Source organism: Marmota monax, unplaced genomic scaffold, assembly GCF_021218885.2.
Source record: "Marmota monax isolate L192 unplaced genomic scaffold, Marmota_monax_Labrador192_F-V1.1 WCK01_AAM20220418_F8-fsc00036, whole genome shotgun sequence".
In the NCBI taxonomy this organism is placed as follows: domain Eukaryota; kingdom Metazoa; phylum Chordata; class Mammalia; order Rodentia; family Sciuridae; genus Marmota; species Marmota monax.
Window position 1 is genome coordinate 11,388,263 of NW_026694491.1, and position 21,436 is coordinate 11,409,698.

The following is a 21,436-nucleotide window of genomic DNA, read 5'->3' on the forward strand; positions in this document are numbered from 1 at the left end:
TATGTTAAAAAACAGAGGTAGTTGTGTGCTTTTACCTTTACATATCATTAATGTGAGTTGTAAGCTACAAATATAGAGTAATACAAATATGTTCTATTGGTAGTTCATCTGTCATGATTGCATTTCCAGTTATAATTTGATTTCCAAATTGATAAACTGTATATGACTATATTATTCATATTTCAACATGTAAGTAGTCTGACATGCTTATGTTAAAAAACAGAGGTAGTTGTGTGCTTTTACCTTTACATATCATTAATGTGAGTTGTAAGCTACAAATATAGAGTAATACAAATATGTTCTATTGGTAGTTCATCTGTCATGATTGCATTTCCAGTTATAATTTGATTTCCAAATTGATAATACATAAAAATTCTTTATTATAACCAGAGAAATAAAGAGTTGTGCAGCAGTGGTACCCAGTGAATCAAAATGCACTCTGCTGTCATATATACCTAATTTTAATTAATTAATTAATTAAAAATAAAAATAAACAAAACAAAAAAAAATCCTTGTTAGAAGTTTACTTTAGCCATGATGACTATATTAGAATTTGCATTTAAAGTCTCCTCAAGGGTGTTGGCATTAGTCATTTGTGCCCCAGAATTTTGTCTGACAGGTAATAGAAAAAAGCCTACTTAGAGTGAAGCTTGGCATGTCTAAAGATTTTAGGAATTATATAGCAAATGAACCAATTATCATTTGCTTAGAAGTATTAGTTCACTGTTGTTCTTGGTAGATTATAATTTGTGAGTTTAAAAAATAAAATAATTTTTATGATTTTCTAACACATATGTATTGTTTACAGAGTGCTAGAGAAGAATTAATTCGGTGGGAAGAAGGCAAAAAATGGCAAACCAAAATAGAAGGAATTCGAAACAAGTTAAAAGAGAAGGAGAGAGAAGTCTATACCATCACCAAACAGCTGAATACTTTGAAGGATCTTTTTGCCAAGTGAGCTTAAATTTCATTGTAACACTAATTATGTATCCAATCTATTGACCCAGAAATTATATTGTTTTGTCATAGTTGGTAATATTAGCCTTTTTCTATTTTAATTATTTATTATGTATGATTCAGTTTTTATTTATTTTATCAGTTTTAAATGAAATTTCCTATGGTTTAGAAGTAAGTTGATTCAGATTAAATACAGAATGGTATAATTGCCATATGTTGGTCTGATAAGCTGTAGTTTAATAAATTGAATAAGCAAAATACTAAGTGGTTTATTTTCATGATTCTATATTAAATTTCACAGAGCTGACAAAGAGAAACTTACTTTGCAGAAGAAACTAAAAACAACTGGCATGACTGTTGATCAAGTTATGGGAGTTCGAGCTTTGGAATCAGAAAAAGAGTTGGAAGAATTAAAAAAGCGAAATCTTGACTTAGAAAATGACATATTATATATGAGGTAAGTTATTACATGGAAATGTAGTACCTATTGTAATGAAAAGCTGCTTGACCCATATATTTGGAAATAATGTGTGTTGTTTCAATTTGGGGTTGTGTTGGTTTTCTTTTCCCAAGTGAAGTTGAGATATTCCTAATGTAATTCTAGATTGTACTATTGTATTATTGACCTTTAAATATTATATTGTGAACCTCTAGGTCTTGTTTAAATTCTATGGAAAATGTAGATGATTTGTTTTAGCTTGTAATCTAATTGGTTAGGTTAAGGACTCAAGTTGCACCCTCCTTTCTGTGGGTTATGGTTCCTTTGTCAGTTCTGTTTTCAAAGCTTTTTTAGTGCCGTTCAGATCTGTTCTGTCTGTGCACTTACCAGTCAACAGTCTGGTACATGGGCAGTGTTTTATTCAGTTCTCAGAACCCTTAGTATTGTGATTTGATTAGGATCAGATCTATATAGTGTGCAGCTGAATGGTGAGTCCAGAAGTCCGTAAACAACTTTGTAGCTCAAGAAATGTCTCCCTCTCTTTATGATACTTCCTATTTCCTTAGGGTTCCCCATTTTGGTACTTCATACAAATCTGGGACTTCAGTTAAACCCACCATGCTATGTACTTCATTAGTTGTACATGTCTGTAGCTGAGTCAGCAATAGGAGGGCAGAAAGCAGGAAGACAAAAACTATTTTTTGCCCTTTCACTTTGATATTACAGCTCTACCAATTAGAGAAAAAGATCCTACTCAAAAATTTCAGCTGTTGAGGGTTCCCATTGAAGCCTTTGCGAAAACCATGGAGTTGCCTGAGGGCTGGAGCATGAGACCACCTAGAAAGGACAAAAATAATAAGATTTTTTTATTCTTTGTGTTTCCTTTTTTCTTATTTGAGTTAGAACTAGAAAGCTTCTCTAGAACTTTTCCCTTCAGTGCTGACTACCTCCAGTTTCACATAACATGTTTCAAATAATGTGTTCAGGCCAATTACAATAGGAGAAAAGAAAAAGTTAAATTCATTGCCTGTCACCTGGTACTTAAATTCTGGTATTCTATCCTTGACTGCCTTATATGGTTTAGTTTTCAGTATCCTCAAGTAGTTGCTCATGGGAGAGAGACAGGATTGAGTGTGATTATTCCATTGTACCTGGAACCACCACTTACCCTCCACCTGCGGCCATCATGCCGTTTCGTAAGAGAGTCTTTGAGACTTGTTTTCCTCTTTCCAGACTGCCTTCCATATACTGTAGTAATAAAAAGCAAAATAAAATGTTGTCCTGTCATTATAATTTTTGTTTCACATATTTCTTCCAAGGTGAACTTTGGTTTGTTATAAAGAATTTGTTATTTCATCTGCTAAGTGCTTACAATATCATAATCTGTAATCATGTTAATAATCATTTTCAAAGTCTGGAATCTACATATAATATTTAGATGTGATATTTATCCTTAATAAATTTACCATGGCTTTGTCTATTAATCTTTAATAATTACCTTTACTGCTTCTTTTTAAAAATTTATAATCATTTTTAATTGTCATAAAAATTGAATATATTAATGTGATGTTTTAATACATGTATGAACTATATAATGTACAGTCAGGGAAAACATATCTATCTCCTCAAACATTTATCATTTCATTGAGACAAAAACATTGAAAATCTATTATTTTTATGAGAAATATAGTACGTTATTGTTATCTGTAGTCACCCTAGTGAACACAAGAATTTATTTCTCCTATCTTAACTATAACTTAATATCCCTTAACCAACCTTTTCCCATCCCTCCTTTCTGCATGCTCTCCCTAATCTCTATTCTACCCTCAAGTTCTGTGAGATAAATTTTTTGTATTCCATGTATGAGTGAGATCATGTGGTATTTCTGTTTCTGGCTTTTTTCACTTAATACAGTGTCCTCCAGTTCCATACATATTGTCACAAATGACAGGATTTGACTTTTTTTTTTTTTTTTTGACTGAATAGTATTCCATGGTTTGTGTTTGTGTACTACATATCAATTCTTTAGTTGATGGACACTTACATTGTTTCTGTTTCTTGACTACTATGACTAGTACTGTAATAAACATTGTAGTTCACATGTCTTTTCTACATAACAATTTCCTTTCCTTTGTGTGTATACATTAGGCATCATAGTGGTATTGCTGGATCATATGGTAATTCTATTTTTAATTTTTTGAGGAACCTCCATACTACTGATTTATAGTCCCACCAACAGTATATAAGGATCTTTCTTCATATCCTTACCAGCTCTTATTATCTTTTGTCTTTTTGATAATAGACTTTCTGTTGTGAAGTGGTTTTGATTTTCTCATTGTGATTTTGATTTTCATTTCCCTAAGGACTAATGACATCGAATGTTTTATTCATGTGCCTCTTGGCCATTTGCATGTCTTCTTTTGAAATTTTTAAATTAGATTGTTTTTGCTGTTAAGCTTTTAGAGTTCTTTATCTATTTTGGAAATTAATTTCTTGTCAGGTGTATAGTTTGTAAATATTTACTTCCATTCTGTATTTGTCTCTTGATTTTCTTGATTATTTCCTTTGCTGTGCAGAAGCTTTTTAGTTTGATATAATCCAGTTTAATTTTGTTTTCATTTCCTGTACTTTTGAGAGTAGTGCTTCTTTATTAATGTCTAATATTGTGTCAGTATGAATGTGATATGGACCTATGAAGTGGAGCACCTTTACATAATATTCTGGTGGACTCCTAACTTACATTCCATCCTCTTTCCATTTAAGTTACTATTTTTTAAATTCTTCATAATTTTCCTTGATAGGAAAAAAGATCAAGAAATTCTTTCTCTTGATAACTGTTTAAAGTTACTATGTAGTCCCCAGCAATGGATCTTTCTCTTCCATTTTTCTGAATCTAAACCTATGTTAAAAACAAGCAAACAAACAAACCTCTTTCAGTAGCCTTTGTAGTTTTTGCAAGAATCAAATCATTTTACTTTTGAAACCTAAGGCTTTTAAGGGCCTATTATTATTATTATTATTATTCTATGTGTTAATCTGTAAAGGCTGTAGTAGTTGGAGAAGATTTCATACAAGAAACTATCTTGACTTTTCAAATTCAAAGAACTTCTGAATTTTAAGGATCAATTTCAGATATGAATCACTCTAGCAGAGATATAGAGGCAAGAGTGAATATTTCATGTTTGGGTCAAAGTAGATTTATTTGCCTGAATAAAGGTAGTCTCCTGGACAATAAAGTTGGTTGTGCCAGATTATGGAGGGTGATGTAGACCAGGCAGACATGTTTATATTCAAAGTGACAGATTATTATCTGGAACCATTAAGAAATTTTTTATATCTTTGAGCTTTTTGAGACTGACCATGGATATTATGCGTTTATTACATAATGCTTTTAGAATAGTGGATATTTTAACTGTCTTATATAATGACATATAAATTGATATACATGCTATTTAAAAATATGGAATATATTTCTTTTTTTTTTTTCCTTTGGTGCCGGGGATTGAACTCAGGGGTACTCAACCACTGAGCCACATCCCAGCTCTATTTTGTATTTTATTTAGAGACTGAGTCTCATTGAATTGCCTGGTGCCTCGCAGTTGCTGAGGCTGCCTTTGAACTCTCGATTCTCCTGTCTCAGCCTCCCAGACCTCTGGGATTACAGGCAAGCACCGCCGCTCCCAGCTGGAATGTATTTCTGTAATTGTTTTTTATTGGTCAAACTGCATTTCTTACCTGACAGTTTAAAGGAGTCCTTCATTAAATCCTCTGTAGAGGATTATTTTAAAATATAAATTGTGATGGCAACGTTTATATTAAAATTTTGGAGTTTTGAAAAAAGTAAAACGTATACTTTATTAATAAATATATTGCAGTTTCTTTCTTTTATGCTATATTTTAATATTGTAAAATTTAGGTTTTCGCAATACAGAGTCTATGGTTGTTGTTTGTAGGACCCATCAAGCTCTTCCTCGAGATTCTGTTGTAGAAGACTTACGTTTACAAAATAAATACCTTCAAGAAAAACTTCATGCTTTAGAACAACAACTTTCAAAGCAGGAATATTCTAAGCCTTCAGTGAGTATACATCTTTTCTTTCTAGTTTTAAATGCATAAAAGCATAATCAGTTCATTCCAGAAACATTAGATTCTTCTCATTAATATCAAATATAGTAAATTCAACTTTTATTTTTACTAGATAATGATGTATAGTAGCTTCTTTAATCCTAACATAATAACTTAAGACTTTAATATTTGCATAAAGCTTCATTACAATTGATTTCTAAAAATTCTAAATGAAGCTATCATGAAGTTTTTTTATGATAGGAGCCTATAATTAAATGTGAAAATGTTGTAGTAATGTTTCTATTCTCATGTTTATGTTTCTAGTTTATAGAAGATTCATTAATGAATAATGTAGAATTGTTTGTTTGATCTCATTTTAAGTAATACATATATTTTATGTTTTTTCCTTTTCATGTTTCTTCTACTTCAACAGAATCTGGTATGTGACACAACTATGTATTCTACCCTTAGTAGTGTTAATAAATACAGACGTAATACTTTTCACAAAAGAACACTTTGTTCAGGAACAAGGAAAAAAAAAACCCTAAGATTTAAAAATAGAGAATAAATTCCAGAAACAGTTACATCATCGTTAATACCCTATGGTGTTAATTAAAGAAACACAAAGTAAAAATGTTGTAGCTCCTATTAAGTTAAATCAGAAGCAGTATCAAACACATCAGGTCCATTTAGGTCAACTAATGATAACCTGAGAGATTTTGACTCAAATTTTGAGTCTGCATCAGATCCTAAAGTTGAGAAAGTTGATCAAAAATATTTTGAAAATGGTAGGCAGGAACATAAAAAGGAGAAAGAGAATGAGATAGGTAAAAATGAGGGTGAAAAAAAAGGACCACACAGCTAAAGATGTGGTTCACAACTATGCAGATCCCAGAGAATCTACTATCTAGGACCATAATCATTCCATAGTTGCTGATACAGTGAATCATTGTGCTGTGGATGGTGCACATACAAATCATGAAACTGGTCTCATCAATTCAGCCAAGAAATGAATGTCCCTGGTAAAATTTTCACATTCCTTTATTTCTTTGTTAGCTGAATTTTCTTAGGCCAATTCTAAAAAACATATAGTTCCAATGGGATAAAATCTGTAGCATTTGTAAAAAAACAAACAAAAAAAACCCAGGAACTATTAATAAACTTTGCCTTAAGCCCTAATTTTAACTGATTATTAACAAAATTAGTGGTTTTGCATTTCCTAATTCAGTTTAGAACTTACTGAATAGTAGTAGAAGGAAGGCACTCTATATGTGTTAGTATTGCCTTAGATATTTCTAATTCAGACAGCTGTTTGCAAGTAAAAGCTCACTACAGTGAATATCAGGAATATTTTGTTGCAATGATATATAGCAAGTTCACTTAGTGATCTTTTTGCCATGGATGGTAATATACTTTTTAATAATGAGAAAAGGGAGCTTTCATGTGTTGTCTGTGTTGTTTTAGGCTCTGTACCTAAGTATATTTCTCAACATATTTTGCAAAATATTGTTCATATTTTACATAGGAGGCTTAAAGAATAAGTATCTCTAGTGACCCTGTAGAAACAGAATCAGGCTTTAAATTCAATCTAATTCTAGTTCCTGAACTTTTGTATATATACTACTTTGGGTCCATTTATATTGAAGTACAGAATTAAGACAAGCTTGTTTCCAGTTCAAATAACATGTAGCCTTTTTTCTTTATCCTTTCTACCTCTGATGTTCCAGTCATGCCTAACCATCAACTAATATTACACATCTAGGAGAAAATAGATGAAAGTGATTTAATTCTTATTTTATTTCTTTATCCAGGTTCATAAATTTTTTTCTTTAACTTCATAATTAATGAGAAAATTTGAGATGCCTAGTATGTATTATCTAATTTCCATCCACTAAGGATTTGATATTAAGCAATTTATGACTTTTAGTGGGATCATTCTTCAATAAAACACGTGGGAAGTCCTATGAAGTTCATCATACAAGAAATCCATTTATATTATCATAAATAGAAAGTTTTATTAGAATTTATTTTCCAAAGATTAGGAGAATATGATCTAATATCTTGTTTTATTTTCTGAGGATAGAAAGAAAAAGTGATTCACATTCACTTATAGTAATTGCATTCATATTTTAGTGAGAAATATGTTTAGAAACTATTCTCATGTAAAATCTTCATCACATAGAATTCTTCTCTTCTGTGAGATTTAATATTTTTTATTTATCAATCAGTGGTACTTATAGGTGATTTAGCATTCATAGATTCAGATAGCTACCACAGACACAAGAGACAAAGATAGGGAAACAGAACAGCTTAGAGACAAAGAATTAAATATTCCCATGTCTGAAGTGAACTTAAAAGATATCTTCTCTAGTGCCTTTATTCATAAGATTCAAAAACTTGATAGTCTTGTAATTGGTAGGATTTACTTTATGTTAACTTACTCACACTGAATTAGAATATATGCCTGGGTAGTCTGAATAAGTGGGAATATGTTACTGTGGTTTATAGGCATCTTCTTTTTCTTGCTAATATGTGCCTATGCATACTCATTCCCTTAATCTGGTGAACACATGCAGTCTTCCTGCCAGTGTTCTGCTATATGCCTCATCAGAATCAGACATCTGTCCAAAATTTCTTTACTTTTCCATTTCCTGTATTGTGATTTCTTTACTTTTACTGTGTTTTACCTTAGAAAATACATTTATGGAGTTCCTTTACTTTCTAACAAAAGTAACAAGTATAATGTAGATTTCAATAATTAAATCACTATTAATAGAACCATGTATAACATGTAGATTTATTGATATATTTTAAGAAGTATAATATCCATGGAATTATTGACTTTATTGAACCCAATTGAAGCGTTTAAACCAATAGATGGAGAAAGTTTAAGGAAAAAGTACTAAAGCCATGCCCTGCACTTTCACAAAATTATTTTATATGATGCTGTAACAGTTCTATGAAGTAGGAGGTAATCAACCCAGTTTATAGAAAGAATAATCAAGCACAGTTTTCTCTTTCAAATACCTTACAGTTTAGCCTGAGAAATAAAAGTGAACATAAAAAATAACCAAGGTAGATTCTTGCCAAAAGAAATGCAAATGTAGTATTAATGCATTTCAGAGAGGGAGTAATTACCTCAAGGAATACAGAAATGGTTTCTAATTGAGGCACTTCTTTTTTAGATTAGAGTGCATAGTTTGGGCTGCCATTACTGAATAAACTATATTTGCCCACCATAGGCACACATTCCACATCTGAAGATTCAACCAACCATGAATCAGAAATATTCAGGAAAAAAATCGTGTATGTACTGAATATGTACAGACCTTCCTTTTCATGTCATTATTCCCTAAGCAATATATTGTAATTAACTACTTACACTGTATTAAGTGTTGTAAATAATCTAGAGGTGATTTAACATATATAGGAGGATGTGTGTTATATGCATATTTGCTATTTTATTTAAGGGACTTGACCATCCACAGATTTTAGTATCCTTTGGGGGAAGGTGGGATTGTCCTGAAATTGATCTCCAGGGGAGACTAAGGGATATCTGTACTACAGATTCTGTGGCTCAAACAACAGAAATTTATGGTCTAACAATTCTGGAAGATAGATGTTCAAATATCAAGGTGTGGGCAGGGTTGGTTCTTTCTGAAGTCTTTACAGGAAAGATCTATTCTAAGTCTTGGCTTGTAACTGGCCCTCTTCTCTCTATGTCCTCAGATGCCCTTTCCTCTATGCATCTCTGGGTCCAAATTCCCAAACTTCCCCTTTTGATAAGGATACCAGTCATACTGGATTAGGGTCTACCCTAGTTATGGCATTTTAATTTAATTACTTCTGCAAAGACCCTGTCTCCAAATAGGTTGCATTCTGAAGGTGCTATGAGTTAAAATTTAACATACAATTTGGGGAGTGGAGGGATATAATATTACTGTATAACAATTATACAACCTTTATTTTGCAGTAACAAAACCAGCATAAACTACTTAACTATTATGAGAGTATATATGAAAACATTATACATATGAAGGTTTCTATTTTAAATAAAAGGAAACTATATTACTTTTTATCTGTAAGTTTTATATTCCAACTTAATTATCTTTTCTTTAGGGCTCTCCAATTTTTTTCACATTCTCTTGAGAAAAAAATTTTCCTTTTGATATAGTATTTTCTAATTCAGTATGTCTTATCTGGCTCTAATTTATTAAACTTTAAAAATTCCAAATTTAATTTTCCTGAAGACTTCTGGAATAGAGTCAGATGAACATTGTCAAAAAGAACAGGAGCTTCAGAAGGAAAACTTGAAGTTGTCATCTGAAAATATTGAGCTAAAGTTTCAGCTTGAACAAGCAAATAAAGATTTGCCAAGACTAAAGGTAAATTTAATGGGCTTTATTATATTAAGAAAATCAAATGCCTGTAACATTTCTGCACCACACATCTAATTGTTATATTTACTTATATTGTTAAAAAATGCATATTCATAAAATGTTAGGTAAGATTACATTTAAACAAGTCAATATAGTATGTAAGTTGATGTTAAATGCTAACAATGGTCACACTTGAAAATATAAGGATAATTGTTTCTTTTAGAAAGTTTGCTTTATTTTGATCTTAATAAGTTGGTTTTTTAAATTCAGTATTCTGTATGTTAGCCTATTGATGGGAGTCTTTCTTTTTGTCATAGCTAGAACTTTATTCTCTCCTTTTCTATCACGTGAATATTGATCTATATGTGTAAATTATGGGACAGTTTCAGAGATCTAATCCCAAATTTGTATTGTACCCTAAGGCAGTAATATAGAAAATATTTCTTGAAAGTTTATATATAAAATATTCTCTTATTAATTGAACATATGTCTTTAGTTCAGAATATTCCTTGTTAGTCTAGAGACCCAGTTGCTTAATTTGACTGTACAATTGAAAACGTTACTTCAGATGAATTGTTTTTATTTCCTTTTCAGTGATGATAATTATGTCAGATTGCTACATATTTTATCTTTCAGAATCAAGTAAGAGATTTGAAGGAAATGTGTGAGTTTCTTAAGAAAGGAAAGTTTGAAGTTGAGCGAAAACTTGGTCATGTTAGAGGGGTGAGTATGTTGCTTGGGAATCCAGGACCAAAGGTTTAGGCCTCCATTGATTTCATGTTAGTGAGTGGCATAAATAAATGAAACCAATCATAGTTCAAAAACTCATTCCAGTAATAATGCTAAATATATGATGGATTTAGTTAAAATTTGAAGAGTATTATTATTATTAGAAAAATATTAAGAGCAAATATCTTTGTGATGATCAGCAACATATTTTTCAAAAATGAAAATATATGTGTACACTATAAAAATTTACAATTTTATGTTGATCTAAAAATTTTTAATTTATAAAGAAAGTAAATATGTTTGTTAGTTATATAAAAGTTTATATATCAGGGTTATTCATGCTATAGCATGAATGCTAACTCAAATGTAAATAAAATGAGCACATGATTTTATTAAACTATTAACTATTTTTGATTATAAGAAATTAAATTTATTGATGGGTAGCCTACCTCTGTTGATATATTTATACAAGGTTTTTTGTTTCAGATGTCTTCTATTATATTGATCAGAAGCTGAATTCCTAAGCAGTGACTATTCTTAGAGAAAATTGCATCTTTTAAATTGCAGCCAAAATTTGATTACTGATGAGCTGTATTTCAGTTTTTCTTTTTGATTTTATTCCATATAAAGAACATTTTGGTATACTGGAGAGAACATTAGCTAAATAGAATATTTGAATTTATTTATTTAGATCAGACATCAAAACCTGCCTATTTAAGCTGTTACTTACTAATTATGTGCTTGTAGGAATGTCAAATTCTCTAAGTCTTGGTTTTTTGTATATGAGAATTATAAATCTTATAGGTTGTTATAAGGATATTTTAAATTAACACAGGTTTGGGGATCAAATATTAGGAATTATTAATAATGAGCACAGTAATAAACCTGTTGTGTTGGTACTTCAGTATCATAGTCTATGAAATGTTTGTTAAATTATAAATTGGCATATTCTTTTACAGTCTGGTAGAAGTGGAAAAACAATCCCAGAACTAGAAAAAACCATTGGTTTAATGAAAAAAGTAGTTGAAAAAGTCCAAAAAGAAAATGAGCAGTTGAAAAAAGCATCAGGAATACTGACCAGTGAAAAAATGGCTAATATTGAGCTAGAAAATGAAAAGTTAAAGGTAACATTTTTAGTATGATCATTTTTTAATGGGAGTGCTTTATTAATTTTAATTTTTTAGGAAAAATTTAAACATTCTACAAAATGGCTTTAATACATGTACATATTTTATGCAAACAGAAAAACCTAAATTGGAGGAAAAGGTAAAAATATTTACTGAATGGCTCCCCTTATCCTCCTTATTTCAAGACCAATTTGTTTTCTCATAGATTAATTACCTGTGTATTTTTAAAAATACAGGTGCCCAAGATCCTGAATAATCTGATTATTTGATGACATGTTCTAAGATAGGTGTAGTGAGAGGGTTGTTTTTGTATTTTAAGTCATCAAATGTGTAGCCAAGAGTTGGGTACTGCTATTCTAGATGACCAGTATTTAAGGAAAGACCTTAATTCTAATCATACCAAATATAGTCTCTAAAACTATCTTGAATTAAATTTTATGAGTTTACAAGTACCATTTATTTGATTACCTTGTTTTGATCTTTTTTCTTTTTTCTTTTTTTTAATCACCAGGCTGAATTAGAAAAACTTAAAATTCATCTTGGACATGAGTTGAGCATGCACTATGAATCCAAGACTAAAGGCACAGAAAAAATTGTTGCTGAAAATGAAAGGCTTCGTAAAGAACTTAAAAAGGTATGACTTTTATGATTAATTATAATCATTAATTTATGTTTTAATTAAGTAGTATATCTTGGCAGTACTGAAAGTAGAAAAGAGCATTTGTTTAAAGTAGATAGTAAGTGGTTTAGGAATTGTAGTGAGAGATTTAAGAATATGCCTGTCATTACTTTGAAGGACATTGAAATAAACAAACAAATTTAGAGTCAATATAATTAAAAGCTACTCATTCTGAATTCAGTTCCTAGTTCTATTACATATTAATCTTAGGAACTGGGGCAGGCTACTTAACCTAATCTCTCTTCCTCAGTTCCCACATATATAAGTTTGGGAATAAGAACTATACCTATCTCACAGAATTGCTGTAGGATTTAAGTGACTTAATCTTTATGCACATGCCTTAGAACAATACTTAATTTCCAGTGAGAAGTATATGAAACTCTTTGGTTAAACAGTAAGATTTCTTTGTATTTAAGTGACAAAATATATTCCTTGCTCTGAGCAAGTAGGTATTGTTATTTATATGGATAATTTAGTGAAAACATTGAAATGAATATTGTGAAAGCTAGTTAGAATAGTAATTGAATGCATTGTGAGGCCAGAGTAATGTTGTTCCTTGAAGGTGGATGTTTAATAATAGAAACAATCTGTTATTTACATATGGCTTATGCTTATAGCCAGGTGTCTTAAGTGTTAGGAAATCAAAACACAGAATCTTTTAAATGTGTAAAGAGACAATCTATCTAATTATCCTAAAAATATTAAGAGAAACAATGAAAATTTTAAAGTAACCACTAGAGTCCATTACTTGTAAATATATTTCTCTGAGCTCATTATATGATCTTTTGTTCTAATTATCATCATATTGATGTTTTAGAAGAAGAGAAAGATTACATTTTTATTTCAGATTTAATCAGCATTTAGAACTTCAGGTTATTTATGTTTTCCAATTTGTAATGGTAATTTAAAATGCATTGTATCTGTGAGGACAGTGTTATGTTTTATTATAATGTACTAATTATCTTTTTTTTAAGAGAGAATTTTTTTAATATTTATTTTTTAGTTTTTGGTGGACACAACATCTTTATTTTATTTTTATGTGGTGCTGAGGATCGAACCCAGCACCCCGCGCGTGCCAGGCAAGCATGTTACCGCTTGAGCCACATCCCCAGCCCACTAGTTATCTTTTAATGATAGGAAACTGAAGCTGCAGAGAAACTACGGATAGCGAAGAATAATTTAGAGATATTAAATGAGAAGATGACGGTTCAACTAGAAGAGACTAGTAAGAGATTACAGATTGCAGAAAGTAGAGGTCCACAACTTGAAGGTGCTGACAGCAAGAGCTGGAAGTCAATTGTTGTTACCAGGTAGGACCAAATAGTTCACAACTTGCCCAGCATTTAATCATGTTTGATTCTGGTATCATTGATTTAAAAGATGAGCCCATTCTGAGTAACTTAGAAATTTCCTGATGAATAATTTGTTATTTACTTTAGCATATTACTCCCTTTTAGTCTATGCTAGCATTTCCAGAAAATCTTTTTCTTCTCTAAAACATTTAACTAGTTTGGATGGCAGAGCATAGAACGGAACAGAACTTGATGTGCATCGTAAAGCTGCTGTAGAGCTTGATGTGCATCGTAAAGCTGCTGTCAGCCATGAGCCTGGGCTAACACTTCCCATCTTTTCCTAAGTGCTACTTTTCTTCAACTGAAATCTCAGCTTCCTTTTTCACTTTGCAATGCTGGAAATTGAACTCAGAGTCGTGTGCACACATGCAACAACAGCTTCTTGACTGTTGTTCATTTTCTATTTCAAGTATGAGCTAGAAACATTTGAGCTGTCTTGTCACATTCTGTGACATACAGGATCTAATGAACTGCATTACTATTTGGAGTTAAATACTAGAGAAGTTTCTCTTCAGAAAGCCTCAGTAGATAAATGCAACACAGCTTTAGTGTTTCTGGCCTCTGCTTTTTGGTACTCAGTTTTTTTTTTCCCACCATGTGAACCTTTTCTATAAGTATTTGGGATTTCTGCCTGTGAAACTAATTTATATGATACTGCCATCATGACTATGATAAGTTGCTAAAAGACTGGTGTCATTCCCATTTCCAACTCAAGAAGTTTAGAAGTTAGTAACCAGTAGGATCCTTTGTCCTTTTCCACCAAAAGTTTTCCTCTGTGAAGTTATATTCTTTGTCATCAGCACATCTGTTGCTCCCATTCAAAAGGCAAAGACATCTTTGTAGTTCCATATGGCCTTACCTTCCTATTTTCCCATTTGAAGTCTATATCTGCCCTACCTGCTCTTTCGAATGACTTTGATGGGGACAGGGTGGCATCCATCATCACTACAAATAGGATGGGAATCTTAGCAATGTTAGACTATAGCAAGTCCCACAATAAGGCTTGTTGCACTGGACTTGCCCCATCAGCCCAGTCTAAGGAGAAAAGAGAAAGGTTAATAAGCAGGCATATTAAAAGACAGCCCAGAAGTCTCTGTGGTCTTGGAGAAATAGTCCTTGATTCCTGTTCTGATACCATACCAAAATAAGTCAGAATCCATCCTTCTGCCCTATAGCTGACACTTTTTCCATCTACAAACTGGGAATAAGTATTCTGTCAGAAGGTGAGTATTAGGGTGCAAATATCAATTGTGATACTAAGAAGGGGAGAAAGGTCCCATTTTTTTCTTCTTGGACACCAGCTGTGACTCTATGTTTATTTCTTGGTCATTCATTTTTTTCTTCTGTAATCACATAAGATCTCAGAATTTTGAGTTACTCTGAGATTTATTTGTTCAGCAGATATTTATTCTGTACCTGCTACTCCCAGATTCTGTGCTTTAAGCTGCATATTACTTCTCAAAAGCTATCTTGCCTGGGTTCCTTGAGAGCCAGGTGACTTTTATGGCTTAGATAGACCTAATTACTGTGACCTTGACTGAATGATATATCTTTGTGGGCTTAAGTTATTCTCATTTATGGAGAACATAATCCCCATCTTCCTTTTCTAGAAGGACTCTGTGAGACTATATAAAATAAATTATTAGGGTAAAAGAATTAATACAATTTGTGAACAGTTGGTATGAGACTTAGCCATAGTTGAAGATAACTTTTTATATTTTGGATCACTTATATGTTGTTGTTCTGAGAACTGTACAAGTAACTAAGCATAGACAATGTCTCTAATAAACCAGTTTGAAGAAGAAAAAAGTCCAGGTAGTAGCTTCTTGACAGAGATAAGCCTCATTCTGATTCTTGACCTTCAAGTTGCCTAAATCTGTCTTGTTCCCATCCCCACTCTTGGCATTGGGGGCTGGGTCTAAAAGTATTAATGCTGAGGTCTAGGAGTGATAGCACACACCCAACTCAGTGAAGCTGTTTAGAGAGCACTTTTGGCACCTTTGGCACTGGAGGACTATTTCATGCTGAAATCCTTATAGTTGCTTTATTCTTTACTCAAAAAATTTATTAACATGTATTCTGTGTCCTACATTATGCTGAGATAGCTCAGGGTTATTTGGGGGCCATTTTAGATGGGGTAATTAGAAAATTGGTAATTGGGTGGCTATGAACAGAGAAATGGAGGAAGTGAAGGAGTAAACTTCTGATCACTATTATTCATCTTTAGCAAATATTTGGTAGATAGTCCTTGTCAAATTAAGAACATTCCCTCCTAATTTAAGTTTCTAAAGTCCATCAAAAGCTATTTGAATATATTTAGACAATCATAACTGTCCTTTCATTTACTGTTCAGATTTTGTTTCCAGAGAAATACTAGCTTTTTAAAATTAGCTTAAGGCATTTCAGGTATTTTTTTTTTCTTTCTTTGGAAAAGTTTGAATATTATAAAAGACAGCCTAGAAGGTATGGTGTACCTGTACAACTATGGGTCTCAATTTTTAAAAAAATTTTTTTGAAGTCTGAAATATTATCATTTTCTTGATGGTTGCAAATCTGGACTTTTAGATTAAAAGCTTCATCCTTCCCCATCATGCACTGTTTCTCTGAGCTGCGCTTTTAAATACTTTGTTCCTTCTCAATGAAATGTCTTTTTATTTTTTTTTCTGCCTGGATATCTGTTCTCTGTATAACATACAATGAGAAAAGCTTTCATTACCATCTTTATCTTCTTAAGAATATCTGGTAATGTGAATTTGGTATTCTGATGAATTTAACTTTGTATTTTCTTGTTTTGTGACTGAAAAATTTTAATTTTACAATTTTACAGTGGTCAGATTCAGGCTTCATCATTATTTATAATCTTAGGAAACATCTAAATTCTCTAATTAGCTCATCTGTGAATTATGGATACTTATCTCTTGTCTTTGCCTTTTTTAATTTATTAAAGCTGGATGTGTAATAATAGGAAGAAAAATATAAAATATTATAAAAATTTTCTGAAGTCAAAAGTACTTCATTTAATAGATCCAGGTATCATACTTCCAAAACTGTGAAGCTCCAAATTCAGGCGCAGCAGTGTGTGTTTATGAAGTTAGAGTTGGTATACTGACACCTCATATTCCTTTCACCATGTTGATATTCCCTCGTGGGTGCTAGCAGTCTTGCCCATGGCTTCTACTTCTGTCCCCATAGTCCTAGTATGGACCCACAAGCTCTTCAGGGGCCCCTTGCACATAAGTATGTGTATGAGCTGGGAGACTTCTCTTGTCTCTCTTGTCGTCACCTTTTAATATTAAATAATTACATAACCTTTTAAAAGAAATTTTCCTAAGAGACTATAGGTAGTAAGATTATTGCTTATTTTTAATGTGATAATTTGCACTGACTTTTAAATGATTAAGAAAAGCTATGTGCCATATTTATACTATTTTTTTTTATACTTTTAGAATGTATGAAACAAAGTTGAAAGAACTGGAAGCAGATATTGCCAAAAAAAATCAAAGCATTACTGACCTTAAACAGCTTGTAAGTGAAGCAACAGAGAGAGAACAGAAAGTTAAGAAATATAATGAAGACCTTGAACAACAGGCATGCAATATGATTTTTCTTTATATGATAAAATAATGCATCAAATTATTTTTCTACTTCATACAATGAAATTCCTTGCATTGTATGAAGTAGAAAAAAACAACACTTGATAATTTCTCCCTAGGAGGCCCATCTAACTGAATGGCACCACCACCATTTCATTCATTTATGTAAGATAAAAACTAGATCATCATTAACTTCATTTCTTCTGATTCCTCTCATCTTTTTCATGATTAAATCATTTCAGCTATTTTTTTTCAAATATATCCCAAATAATAATACTGTGCAGCATCTTCATCACTACCATTCTTATGTTAATCTCCTAACTGTTGTCTTAGCTTCCCTTCTCATGTCATTTCACCTCCATATTTCTGGTCTACATGGTTGTCAAATAATCCTTTGAAAGCATTAAGCAAATTATAACAGTAAGACTTGTTAGCTACCCCAATTTTTTATTATAACAGTATCACACACAGAATCTTACAATGGTTCTCTGTTACTCTAGAATAAAACTTTATAGTGAAGTATAACCTGTAAAGACATAATTGGTCTGCACCTACTTTTTTTTCCTTCAGTCTCATCATATGCCACTTTCCCCTTAATTCAGTGTTTTAGCCATATGCTTTCCTTCAATCCTTTGAACAAACCAAACTCATTTAAGTTCAAATATTTGCAAATGCTCCTTTGTTTAAAATACTATTCACCCAATATTATCATAGTCCATTCCCATACTTTGTCTCTCTTTAAATAGAGGCTCCTCAGAGAGTCCTTCCCTAACCATAATCCAATACTACCTTTCTCCACTCTCTTTTCTTGTCCTGGGTTATTTTTCTTGATGGTTCTTTCTTCTCTTGGATTGTTATCACATAACATGTCATATTATATGCTTACTGTCTTCACTAACTAAAAGGACCATGCAAGAAGGGACTTTGGCTATTATATTCACTGCTATATCCTCTGTACCTAGGACAGTAACTAACATGCAGTAGTTAATAATTGTTGAATGAATGAAGAGTAAAAAGAAATAGAAATGTGTCTTTGAAACCCAACTTTTAATATTCTACTTTATTATAAATGTGTTTATAAAACCTCATATTTCTGTGCTAAACTTATATCTTCTTAAAGATTGAGATTCTCAAACATGTTCCTGAAGGTACTGAGACAGAGCAAGGCCTTAAACGGGAGCTTCAAGTTCTTAGGTACATTCTGTGTTCATATGACTTGTTTATTTCTTTTTCTTAAGTTATTATTTTTTAAATAACTTGGTTTCCTAAAGCTAGAAACAAAGGGTCTTTCAACTTGGCTGCCTAATGAGATCATTCAATCCTTATTTCATCCTTCTGATACCAAGCAGTCCCTCTTTTACATACTAGATACTGAAAAATAAGTTGCCAGTTTGTAATTTAAACTTTCGTAACAGCACAGATGGAATTAAACTTTGGCTTCCTGAGGCAAATACTAATGAAAAAAGAACAAGTAATTCTTTACCTTTAGAAGTCTGTATAGCCTGCTTCCACTGGGCTCTTCTCATAAGAAAACTCTTAAAAAAACATTTGGTCACATATTAAGAAAAACATGAAGATATTTGCTTCTGTGCTTGGTTTGCAAAATGGGGCATTGCAACATAGAGAGTAGATGTTTACCTTGGTAAATACTAGCACATTTGGGGTTTTGTTCATCACTAATTGATAAGGAATGTCTATGTATTTCCTGGAGCAATGTCTCTTGTTTTTAAATACAGTATTGTTGTGTTTTAGATTAGCTAATAATCAGCTGAATAAAGAAAAAGCAGAATTAATCCATCAGATAGAAGATAACAAGGACCAAAGTGGAGTTGAAAGCATCACACCTGGTAATATATTTTGTAAGACTTGTTAGCTACCCCAACTTTTTATTAGGGTTTGCTTTTTTTGTTCATATTTCTAATATTTGTCTCTATATAAGAAGAAATATGTGTATGTACATGCTTCCCCCAGCAATAGTGATATAATTTCTGTGAATGAAGAGAATAGACATTATATGTATATTATTTTATATATATGTATAAATATTTTCTTGGAGGATGGTATAAAATTGGATTCATACCATATTCCCAACTTACTATATATATCAGGGACATCTTTTGAGGTCTGTATGCAAATCTGTCTCACTCTTTTAATGATTTTATAATCATGATTATTGCATGGATGCCACATTTATTTATTTACCTTTTCATGGACATTTGAGTTTCTGCTATTATAAACTAATTCTGTGAACCTCTTAACCTAATGGTTCCATTAATGACTTAATGGAAGTGCCAAATTTTGCATGAAAGATTATATCAATTTTTATCTGAACAATTTTTTGACTATTTCATGTAGCCTTTTCAGTATCCTATCATATAGCTCTGATGTTACTTTGTAGTAAAGCCATCATGTGTGACTTGTACTAGACATTATGCTAAGTGCTTCACAAGCATTCTACTTTATTCTTAAAACCTACAGATAAGTTGTTGTCATCATTTTTCATGTGATAAACAGACTCAAGGTTGATAACCAGTCCCCAAGGTTATAATAGCTAGATAGTGGCAGAGGCAAGATGAAAACCTAATTCAACAAAATTCCAAAGTTCCTTGCTATTCCCTGCTCTTAACCACTATGCAGTAGTGCCTCTTGGTGAATAAAATTACTTGCATTAATCTCTTGATATATCTCTGATAGCACTCAGCTTGAACTGTACAAGACTAGACATAGTGTAGTGCAAAAGATCTTTTAATACTGTTGACATTAGGCATGCTATTTTTTCTAAATGTGTATTCTCAGGGAATTTCTGAGCCCTCTTGTTTCATATTTCCTATGGGAAAGAGACAAAGATGCCTGTCATATTTTATTAATTGTTAAGCTCCCAAATCAAACCAAAACTGTTTTGGCAGTTCAAAATTACTATCAAAAATAGATGTGATCATTTAAATAGCTTTTGGAAGATGCTATACATAATATTCACTTCTTTCTGCATTGTTTCACTACCAGTCTATGTAATATATAAATATTAAAATCAACTTAAAATTTCTTAGCACTTTGTGCAAAAGTGAGGGAATCTTTCAAAGTTTGTTTTCTACTTAACAGAATCCCGTAACAAAATTTTTCCTTAGTCTTTTTATCTCCATTCTTCTCCTAGTTATACATAGGGAGGGGATCATTCCCAGGGTACCTTAATAGAATATGCTTGAGTCATGTACATTTGTTTGCTGTCTATTATTTTCTCAAACTTTAACATTAAAAAATGTTTACCTTTCAACAGTTACATGTGACTTGACACATTATATATAGTGTTTAAAAAAGTGATCTATATATCTAGCAAACGTGGGATTAAAAAGTCCATTTGCCTATTGATTCTCACTATAAAATTAGCAGTATGTTAACATGGAAGCACATCCAGTAAATTCAAACCTTTGTGCTGTATTTGCTTTTGTTTTCCTGCCAAAGTAACAGGCTGTGTCTGATGTTTTAGTTGTATCAAATACCCTGCCCTAGGGTATTGTGCACATACTAATGGCACAGTAAATGACCTATGTGGAGTAGCCATTGCTTGTGGGATAGAAGTAACATTTGGCCAGCTCACCGTTTTAGCCACTTATCTAGTAGTCTGCTTTTCTGATGTACTTTTAGTACCTAACAGATTTTATTAGTTGTAGGATTTTTCTCTGAAAAATAAGAATTGCTTCTAAAGCATTTATCTCCACTTCTAACTCCGGGCAGATGCCTTTTCTCTTTGGTTGCTATGAAATGACAATGCCTAACAGAAATGTTTTAAAATAGTATTCACAGCCTGAGAAAGTTTCAACTATTTAGACCTATTTTCAAGGCTCTAAGTTTCATAAGTTTTCTGCTTATTTTCTAAATCAAATCCTTTATGTTGAACTTAATTCAGAAAAAGTGTGAGTCTAGTTTTTATAACTTTTTTTGGCAGATGCTGACCAACTAAAGGAACAAATAAAAGATCTAGAAACACAGCTCAAAATATCAGATTTAGAAAAGCAGCATTTGAAGGTAATTAAATAATTTTATCTAATATTAGTATTATGTTTGTGAGAAACAATTTATGATCACCATCTTTGAGTTTTCAGTACATGTCTTAAAAAT

General features: G+C 31.8%; 1 protein-coding gene across 5 annotated transcripts in view; it reads left to right on the plus strand.

Annotated features, from left to right (window-relative positions):
* The window catches only part of LOC124075678 (centrosomal protein of 290 kDa), an 83,261-nt gene that overhangs the window by 60,271 nt on the left and 1,554 nt on the right, over positions 1 to 21,436 (plus strand). For 2 of the 5 annotated variants that reach the window (XM_058571314.1, XM_046419229.2), the window contains exons 41-52: positions 809 to 954; positions 1,259 to 1,414; positions 5,350 to 5,473; positions 9,712 to 9,846; positions 10,477 to 10,563; positions 11,529 to 11,693; positions 12,208 to 12,330; positions 13,513 to 13,685; positions 17,174 to 17,315; positions 18,441 to 18,514; positions 19,073 to 19,167; positions 21,264 to 21,343. In XM_058571314.1, the coding sequence (XP_058427297.1) occupies positions 809 to 954; positions 1,259 to 1,414; positions 5,350 to 5,473; positions 9,712 to 9,846; positions 10,477 to 10,563; positions 11,529 to 11,693; positions 12,208 to 12,330; positions 13,513 to 13,685; positions 17,174 to 17,315; positions 18,441 to 18,514; positions 19,073 to 19,167; positions 21,264 to 21,343 (1,500 nt within the window). Of the gene's footprint in view, positions 1 to 808; positions 955 to 1,258; positions 1,415 to 5,349; positions 5,474 to 5,894; positions 9,611 to 9,711; positions 9,847 to 10,476; positions 10,564 to 11,528; positions 11,694 to 12,207; positions 12,331 to 13,512; positions 13,686 to 17,173; positions 17,316 to 18,440; positions 18,515 to 19,072; positions 19,168 to 21,263; positions 21,344 to 21,436 lie in introns of those variants that run through there. The other 3 variants (XM_058571315.1, XM_058571316.1, XM_058571317.1) reach the window with 3 other exon arrangements.